Source organism: Triticum urartu, chromosome 5 (genome assembly GCF_003073215.2).
Source record: "Triticum urartu cultivar G1812 chromosome 5, Tu2.1, whole genome shotgun sequence".
Lineage (NCBI taxonomy): Eukaryota > Viridiplantae > Streptophyta > Magnoliopsida > Poales > Poaceae > Triticum > Triticum urartu.
Window position 1 is genome coordinate 657,042,471 of NC_053026.1, and position 10,426 is coordinate 657,052,896.

General features: G+C 51.8%; 1 protein-coding gene across 1 annotated transcript; it reads left to right on the forward strand.

Annotated features, from left to right (window-relative positions):
• Positions 1-8,603: 8,603 nt before the first annotated feature.
• Positions 8,604-9,719, forward strand: LOC125507657 (cytochrome P450 710A1-like; the record flags this gene model as incomplete). The annotated part of the gene is made up of 1 exon (XM_048672167.1): positions 8,604-9,719. A coding segment is annotated over one exon (1,116 nt), but the record flags the coding sequence as incomplete, so codon positions are not given.
• Positions 9,720-10,426: the final 707 nt, after the last annotated feature.

The window sequence follows — 10,426 nt, forward strand, 5'->3', positions numbered from 1 at the left end:
GCTCGTGCGCTGGGTCAGGCTCGGGTCGATCCGACGAAGCTGTGTGTAGGAGATACTAGGAGTAATCACAGCATCGAGAACCGCCTCCCGACCGTGCTCCTTGGGCCCCATTCTCACCACCGCCATGTCGTCTAGAGGCGCCGCAATGGGGTCAGGTGTGTTAGGATGCAACTTCAGATACGCTTCGGAGTAGGCCTGCTTCCTCCCCGCGGTATGCTTGCCGTAGTACTGGGGCTCGCCAGGCTTGGAGTCCTTCCGCGTATGGGCGATCTCCCACGCCTGCATGTCTGAGAGCGGCCGCTTCAGTTTCTCCTCCTGCACCACCAAACAGAGGTTAGTCATACATAAGAAAGTGATGGTAAATAGAAGAAGAAAAATGTTTAATGGGATTAGTCATACATTAACTGCCTTGTGGAGATAGTGATTTCGGTTTCCCTGAGCATGTACTTCCCTCCTTCCCTCGGTTAGCCTTATTTTTGGTTCTCATAGCCGCCCAGGCTCCAGCCTCATCACACCAATGACCCACCAATGCCGGCCAGGACTCGTCTTTTCCATAACACCAATTTGGACACACCTACATAATAAAAGCATAATGGCATGTAGGTGTGTCCAAATTGGTGTTATGGAAGCATAAAGCATAAAGCATAAAGCACCACAAGGTAATGAAAGCATAATGAAAGCATAATATATGAAAGCATAATGAAAAATCTTTTATACTTACCGCCAAGAACTCGGGCCTCTCCAAGGTAATGCCCATCCTCCGCGCTTCTTCCTTGGTCATCTTCACACCAAGATAGTCGTGGTAGTATGTGGAGATGGCCACATAGCGCACCTCGTACTGCATCTGGCGGGCCTTCTTCTTGCATTGGCGCAGCACGATCTGGTCCGCTCTAGCCCTGTGCTCCGGAAGAACTCGATAGAATTTCTACAATCATGCATGAAAACAAGAATGGAAGAAGCCATGAGTTAAATCATTTTCATGAAACTAGAATGGACTTGTTCTTCTGAAGAGAACTCACCCAGAAAGTAGTGATCACGGCCTTGGCATGGGTCTCATGGTCCGCGTGGCGGGCCGCTTCCCAGTGGTCCCAGCTCGTGGCCAAAACCCGACGAGCCGGCTGCCTGACTGGATCCGGACAATACAACCCTGTCCAGTATAACTTCAACAAGACGGTGATGAGGCCGTTGGGAATACGGACCCCTTTAGAATATATCCAGTTGCTGCAAAAGAATGAACTATTAGCATGTGACAAGCAAAATAAATAACAACCGGAATAAGGATGTGACAAGCAAAATAATGAACCACTTACTCTTTTCCCGTGGGTTCAATGAGCCACTTCTGCTCCTCAGTAGCCGGAACCTGCTTTGGTAGCTTTGCGTTACCACGCAGCCACCCCTTCTTGTCAACCCCCTTCCCGTCACCACCATCATCCCCGCCACCACCCTCCTCCTCGCCTGCCTCCCCCTCCCCAACCTCCTCCCCAACCTCCTCCTCCTCCTCCTCCTCCTCCTCCTCCACCACCTCCTCCTCCCTAGAGTGTACCTCACTAGAGGAGGGTACCTCACTAGAGGAGGGCCTCGAAGACAACACCCCTAAGTCGGTGAGGGTGCGCTCTTTCTGGCCGCGACCCCCTGTAGTGGCTCTCCCCCCAGCACCTCGTCCTCTAGAGGCTCTCCCCCTGCCCCCTCCTCCTCTAGGGGCACCTCTCCCTCGACCTCCCTGTGAGGAGTCATCGTCAAGTAGCCGAGGGGGAGGATTACGTTCTCGACCACTCCGACTAGGCAGGCCGACGACCTTGCGTAGGAAACCCACGCCGTCGGCCTTCCCCTTGCCCATGTTCCACGAACCTGCATTGAAAAGAGAAAAAGCAATTAGTAAATTAATGAAATGAAGGAAAAGGCATGATAATAAACACATTAATAAAAATGCATAAAAGGCATATTCCTAAACTATAGAAAAAAGTACTTGAAACGTACATCTGCTAGAACCCATATGAATCATCACTGTTGTAACCTCTTTCTCGGTCCGTCTCATCATCACTATCAATCATATCATCTTCGTTGTCCGACGGAGGTGGAGGCTCTTCCTCGTCGTCAGCGTCTTCGTTTAACTTTTCTAGCATAAGTATGTCATTTTCATTGACAATGGTCTCACCATCATTCCGTGCATCGTCGACGTTTGGGTCCACATCATCATCACCCAATGGTCTAGCGTCATTGTTTCTAACCACATCATCATCATCATCATCATCAGGTTGCTCTTGATAGAACACTCCCTCGTATGTCATGGGGTTAATGTTGTAGTAATCGTCTTCATTCGGGTTTGGTAGCTTACCATGTGGCGACACCTTGAACACAACTTCCCAACCCTTTAGATACACTTTTTGGCATGGGTAAGGCAGATAATATACTTGTGTAGCTTGGGTAGCCGCAATGAAGAGATCGGCTCCGGCATAGACGGTTGATGGTTTAACTTCGACCAAACCAATGGAAGGCGTATGTTTTACCCCCTCCCGTGGATCGAACCATCGGCATTTGAACACAGGCAGACTTAGGGTCTCACGCCCCTGGCGGAATTTAACCTCGTATATATTTTGTACCCTTCCGTAGTAGTCTACTGAATTTTGACCGGGGGTGTACACTCCAGTATTTATAGTTTTGGGATCGGGGCGGCTGTTTTGGTGCTCCTCTATATGGAAGCGATACCCATTCACATCATACTTTTTACATGTCATGACGGCAGGGTCAAAACCCATGGAAACCCATCTCAATTCATCATCCATAGATATGTTCGGATCTTTTCCCTACAAGTATAATGGAAATTGTTGCGTGCATTAGTTAGGTTAACTAATAAATGTTGAAGTAGGTATTTAATAGGGGAGTGTGGACAATTACTTTCTCCATGAACCAAGCAACAAAATTTTTACGTCCAGGGTTTCCATGACAGAGAAGAGTAAGTGCCTCCGCCTCAGTAGGAGGATTCACTCCCGTCCATTCTTCTTGAACGAAATCACTAAAAAAAGATAAGCGGTGTTAGACCAGGACTAAGTGAACATGAAACATGATGATGTGGAAGACATAAAGGAATGGTGTAGTGGTATTACCTCATACACACTTCCTCAACTTCCTTGATGTTGTGCAAGATATAGAACATGAGGTCCTCCCACTCTTGTCGTGGCATGTTATAAGATTTCGAGGCCCCAGCCCTCCCACCTTGCGCGTTGAATAGATCGAGCCTGGGTTGATACTTGGGCTCTTCTATATTGTATCGAGGCACCTTGTTATGCAGATGGGGAACGTGGTATGGATAGTATGATGTCCTGAGGTCTGGCGCCTCCTCTAGGATAACTGCCTCAGCTATGGAAGCTTCAATCTTAGCTTTGTTTCCACATTTCCGTCGGAGATGCTTGTTCTGCCTCTCAGGGCCATACTGCCAGCGATTTTGCACAGGGCCCCCCAACAATACCTCGTTCGCGAGGTGCAGAATGAGATGTGTCATCGGAGTAAAGAAGCCTGGCGGAAAGATCTTCTCTAGCTTGACTATCAACTCCGGTGCCTTCTTATGCAATTTTTCAATCACCTCTTTACTTACTTCTTTAGCACAGAGCGTGCGGAAGAAATGGCTAAGCTTGGCAAGCACTCGCCAGACATGCTCGGGGACATAGCCTCGAACCATCACCGGCATTATCCGCTCAATCCATACATGGTAGTCATGACTCTTCAAGCCGGTCACTTTGCCTGTTGAAAGATTGACTCCCTTACTTATATTCGATGCATAACCATCGGTGAACTTCAAATTTTGTTTCAGCCAGATAAGTACTTCTTTTTTTCTGGTGGTTTAAGGACAAAGTCAGCATCTGGCTTGAACCAGTTTTTTCGACCGCCTGTGGGAGGCTTCATGTTCAGGCGTGGTCTATCACAAATTTTCTGTTGATCGGCTCTAGCTTTTACGTTATCCTTCGTCTTATCAGGAATGTTGAGGATCGTGTGGAAAAGGGACTCTGCCACATTCTTTTTGGTGTGCATCACATCAATATTGTAAGGAAGTTTGAGGTCCTTGAAATAGGGAAGCTGCGAGAAGGGGGTAATGTGCGTCCAGTTGTGCGTCTCACCATATCCCTCGAAGCCTTTGGCTTTGGCTTTGCCTTTGCCTTTGACTTTAGGCTTGAGAGCTTTTAGCTGAGCAAGAACATCTTCCCCCGAAAATGTTGGAATCTCGGTTACTTCATGAACAACCCGGCCTTTCGTGAAGTTCTTCTTGTCTTCCCTGTCTGGATGGTCTGGAGGGAGGAACTGTCGATGCAGGTCAAAGGCTACATACTTGCCACCCTTACTCAGCCAAATCATTCGCAGAGCCTGCATGCACATTGGGCATGGCATCTTACCACTTGTACACCATCCGCAGAATAGAGCATAGACGGGAAAGTCATGCATGCAATAGTGCAACCAAACTTTCATCAGGAAATTTCTCTGCAGATACCGGTCGTATGTCAACCTCGGAAAGTACCAAGAATGGTGCAAAGCATCCACAAGCGGCTGCATAAACACACCCAATTGCTTCCCCGGGTAGTCAGGCCCCGGAATGATGAGCGAAAAGAACATGGTCTTCCGTTGCATTAGGGCACCGGGAGGAAGATTGAGCGGAATTACAAACACAGGCCAGCAGCTGTATGGATTGGATGACATACCATATGGATTCAACCCATCACCTGATATGGCTATTCTGACATTCCCAGCCTCCGCTGCTTCCTCGGGGTATTCTTCATCGAATGACTTCCATGCTTCCCCTCCCGATGGATGTACGATTTTTTTGGATTGTACCTTATACCTTCCTTGTGCCACTTCATCATTTTGGCAGACTCCTTCATGATGAAAAGGCGTTGCAGTCTTTTTATAAAATCGAGATACCGAAGAACCTTAACGGGGATGGTTAGCTGCTTTTTCTCACCATCCTCACCGACCACCTCAATGTACCGAGACGAACCGCACTTCCTACAGTACTTGTCATCCGCATACTCGTGCCTAAACAAAAGGCAATTCTTCGGGCAAACATCTATTTTCTCATAATCCATAGAGAGTGCCTTCATGATTTTCTTTGTATCATACATGCTTTTCGGCAGTTCATGACCCTCAGGGAGGCTGTTAGCCCGTACTCCCAGGAATGCTTCGAAGTACTTCTGGCTACAGCCGTACTCAGCCTTGACTGCAATCAGTTGCGAGATGGCATCCAGCTGAGATATTTTCGCACCCGCATAAAGAGGTTTCTTCGACGAGGCCAAGACCTCCAAGAAGGCCTTTGCGGTTGCCTCCGGCTCCTCCGGTTCATTCTCTGAAGGTGTCTCATTTGCCGTTTCTGCAACAATGACATCATCTAGCATGTCCCTGACCCTGTCGTCCTCATATCCATCGATGCGTTGTCGCATCACCTCCTCTATACCACGGTCCTGCTCGGCTATGTTTATCGGCGGCATGTCAAAGTTTGGCATATATCCGTGCATGCGAAGGTGCTCACTCATGTCCGTCTGATTTCTACAGTGACGTCTGGCACATCTCGCACAGGGGCATGGTGGGATAATTCTCATTGGACGACGGAATATCTCCTTCAAATACACATCGGTTTTCGCGATCCACTCTGATGTTACTCGATTCCGACGGATAAAACCACTGTACATCCACTGATTATCTGCCATCCTCTGCTTTTTTGCAACCCACACAACATAATTAAGGATTCACTTAAATTAATCACATCAAATTTTCAGTTTCTACCGCGTTTAATCCACCTACATCTCTAATAGGTAAAGATGGGTCCTAATCCCACCCGAGGATGTGTAGATTGAGTACGTTCTCCATTCTACCCCGTTCCGAGACAAAATTTCGGCAGCACCTCCCCGCTGTTCTCCAGATACACGTCTCGGCAAATAGCCGAGAGAATGTGCTCCGGTGAACAATGGGGAGGCGCCGCCGAAATCCTGTCTCAGAACGGGGTAGAACATGGAGAACATACCCAATCTACACATCCTCGGGCTGTCCATGGAAAACGCTGGACAATCCGAAAGAGCTGGGGTGATAAATATGCAATTGAATGCATATTTATCGATGCAACCCTTTCGGACGGGAGACGCCTAGGTTACGTCAGTTGACTTGAGAATGAAATCTAGTGATATGAAAAAATTGGAGGAGATGGACTTGTAGCTCACCCTCGGCTGTAGAGGAAGTAGTCGAACAGCAGAGGGATGCTCAGGGGGACCAACGCGCCGGACAACGGTCACTCCAATGAAATGCTAAACCACAAAGCCTGCAAATTCCATCGCGACAAAAAATTAGAACATCACAACTCATAGAACATCACAATATCATCATCATCGTCTAACAATCATCGAATCATAAAAAAACATCAACATCATCTAAAAATTATCGAAGCATAAAAAAACACCATCATCTATCATCAACATCATCATATACCAATCATCTATCATCTATCATCATCATCATCATCTACCAATCATCTATCATCATCATCATCATCTCAAAATCATCGAAGCATAAAAATCATCATTATCACTTCTCATCTAACAATCATCATCATCATCTCAAAACAAATCCGTATGAACAAGTTATCTATCTAACTACCATCTATGTGTCTAACTATCACATTTAGCCCTCTTATCCTCTGCAAAATCATGAAAAAAGAAAAAAAATCTGGGGAGGGAGCCGGACCTAACGGAGAGGAGGTCGAGGCGGCGGCGGGGTGGCTGCGTTGGGCGGGGACGAGGTCGGGGCGGGGCGGGGGCGCGGCCAGGGCGGGGACGAGGTCGAGCCGGGGCAGCAGCATTGGGCGGCGACGAGTTCGTGGCGGGGACGAGTCGGGGGGGGGGGGCGTCGGCCAGGGCGGAGAGAGGGGGCGGGGCGCGGAGGCGGAGACGAGGTCGGGGCGGGGCGGGGCGTCGTCCGGGGCGGGGACGAGGTCGGGGCGGGTGGGTGGAGCGGCGGCGCGGCGCGGGTGGGTGGGTGGGGACTGGGCGGGTAGGGCGGAGCGGCGGCGCGGCGCGGGTGGCTGGAGATGGCGGCGGCCGGTGGCGGGGCGAGCGGCTAGGGGGGGCGTCGACGGCGCGGAGAGGGTGGCGGCGGCGGTTGGGTGTCGAGGAGATCGAGGGAGTTGGATCGGGGTCGAGGAGAGAAACGAGTGGAGGAGCCCCGGGGTGACGAGGATAAGGTGGCCCTATGCCGATGGCCAGGCCGTCGGCATAGGCCCGCTACTTTGCCACGTCATCGATCCGTGGGCATGTGCGTCTCTATGCCGACGGCAAGGCCGTCGGCATAGATAGGAGGCCTATGCCGACGGCTATGCCGTAGGCATAGATGGCAACTGCTTTTTTAAAAAAAAAATAGTCCCACCTCACCGAGGGAAAAGCAATTTGACCTGTTTAAATAGTTCACTAATCCATACGTTATAAGCTCCGGTATTCATTAGACTTACATGAAGAAAATGGACAGTTGCTGTGAACTTTTCAGTGCTCGGGCACCGGGTGTGCCCGGGCAGCCGGCCCGGTGCCCGAGCACTAAAAGGTTCACAGCAATTGTACATTTTCAATGATGAATATCGGAGTTTTTAATCAATTCAATTATTACATTTTTAGATTCTTAGTTTACCGTCTGTATGGGACCCGACACCTGGAAGGGGGAAACGGACGCGTGGGGTCTACACGGAGGGGATCTTGCTGTGGGTCTGGCCCGGATGTTGCTCCAAAGTGTTCCTATGGGCTGACCTACCACAACCGGGTGGATAGGTCCACTGCTCAAAGCCCGTCCATGCAAAGTCAAAGGGCTAGATCCCGTGGTCAAACGCTACAGGGTTAGGCGGGACGGGGGCCCTGGGGGGTAGCAATGCCACCCGAGCGTCGCACCGGGCCCTCATACATGCGGGGTGGTGTGGTGGCATGTCCGAAGAGGCGGCACGCGTCTCCGGGAGGTGCCCCCCTCACGAACGGCGACGCTCCGGTGGCATTGCTACCCCCCAGTGCCCCCGTCCCGCCTAACCCTGTAGCGTTTGACCACGGGATCTACCCCTTTGACTTTGCACGGACGGGCTTTGACCAGTGGACCTCCCCACCCGGTTGTGTTAGGTCAGCCCATAGGAACACTTTGGAGCAACATCCGGGCCAGACCCACAGCAAGATCCCCTCCGCGTAGACCCCACGCGTCCGTTTCCCCCCTCCAGGTGCCGGCGGCAGCGCCGTCCGTGAGGGGGGCACACCCCGGACACGCGTGCCGGGCATTTGCAACCGCCACAACACTTCCAGACTTGTGAGAGGCCGCCGGCGCAAGATTTGGCGGCATGCTAGCCCCCGGAGGCCGCCGGCCACAGCCGTAGACGCGCGAAGGGCAATCCGCGTAGAGGGAATTTTTCGGATACTTCTCCATCACCAAAAATTATGAAAAAATACCATCGTTCCTATAGCACATGTGCCCACGTCGTGCAAAAAAACTCATGATTTTATCGCGCTCCGAGTATTTAGTAATATTGACACCGCATCGTTACCGCAGAACGTCTACTACCGTGTCATCGCCGTCCGTGAGGGGGGGCCACGCCCCGGAGACGCGTTCACAAGGACCTGCGCTGCAGGATGGCGCCCAACTTCACGCCGCGCACTCTTTCAACCTACGCCGCCGTCCAGCAGCGCATCATCCTCGCCCACATCCGGAGGTTGCTAGACCGGAACCGGAGCTCAGCCGCGACGCCGACGCCCATACCCATACAGGTAACCTGCCGCAACATAAACCTTGAGACCTCACAGACGGTCTTCGTAGGGCCGTACCTCACCGAGGAGGCGAGGCAGAGATTCGACAAGGACTACGCTCTCTTCAACGCGGGTCTCCTGGCAATGCCCGTGGACCTGCCCGGGTTCGCCTTCAGACGGGCGAAGCTGGCCGTGGCGCGCCTGGTGCGCACGCTCGGGGAGTGCGTACGGCAGAGCAAGGCACGGATGCGCGCCGGCGGCGAGCCGGAGTGCCTCGCTGACTACTGGATGCAGGCACTGGTGAAAGAGATGGACGCGGACGCGACGCCTCCCATGCACACCGATGACGTCGAGCTTGGGGGCTTTCTGTTCGACTTCCTCTTCGCCGCCCAGGACGCGTCCACCTCTTCGCTCTGCTGGGCTGTCTCCGCCCTCGCGTCCCACCCAGACGTCCTCGCCCGCGTGCGCGCCGAGGTGTCCGCGATCTGGTCGCCGGAGTCTGGGGAGCCCATCACCGGCGAGATGATCCAGCAAATGAAGTACACCCATGCGGTCGCGCGCGAGGTGGTCCGGTACCGTCCTCCGGCGGCGCTGGTGCCGCACATTGCCGCGGAGCCGTTCCAGCTGACGGAGTGGTACACGGTGCCAAAGGGCGCCATCGTCTTCCCGTCGGTGTACGAGTCGTCGTTCCAGGGGTTCACCGCGGCGGACGAGTTCGACCCGGATCGCTTCTTCTCGGAGGAGCGCAGGGAGGACGTGGTGTGCAAGCGCAACTTCCTGGCCTTCGGCGCTGGCGCGCACCAGTGCATGGGCCAGCGCTACGCCCTCAACCACCTCGCGCTTTTCATGGCACTCTTCGTCTCCGTCGTCGACTTCAAGCGGGACCGGACGGAGGGGTGCGACGAGCTGGTGTACGCGCCGGCCATCATGCCTAGGGATGGCTGCGCCGTCTACCTCCAGCAGCGTTGCTCTTCCTTCTGAGCTGCTCCTTCCCTTCCCTAGCTTGGTGCCTGCAAATGCGCGGGCTATGTGTCTACTCCTATGTCTATGACCACTACGACCGCGAGTGCGTTTTGGGATTTCCCAGAGCCCCACAGATCACATTCCACAACAATTTAGCAAACCAACGTGTAAAAATAAGATGGTCAATGCTCTCAGCGGCGCCATAGAATTCCCAAAATAATCTTTCTTACTCAGGTTATCCTTTCCTTGCTTAGGTTAGGATACTTCCTTTGATCACTAGCCACACAAACGCTTTGACTTTCAGAGGCGTTCACAGCAGGAATCGCAGTCGAAGCCTGAAAGTATGAGAAGCGTGGAAGTGTACGCTGTTCGGCAGGGACGCGTTCGTGTTATATAGAGAGAATAGATTACAATGGAGGCACAGGTTGTTGCCAGACTTGACCTCTACCCCAAGCTATACAAAGATAAGATCTATCCTAGCTAACAACCTGCCACACCAGATTTACATGCACGCAATATACAAGACATGACATGTCACATATTACTAGCCTATACATTTCTACAAGCCTATTATTTAACATCCTCCCTCAATCTTAAGTCGTCAAGGATCAGATTGTTCTTGAAGGCTTGGAACTGCCGAGCTTGTAGAGGCTTAGTAAAGCCATCAACAACTTGATCTCCTGTTGGAATAAACTATATTTCTATCAACTTATGTGCTACTCTTT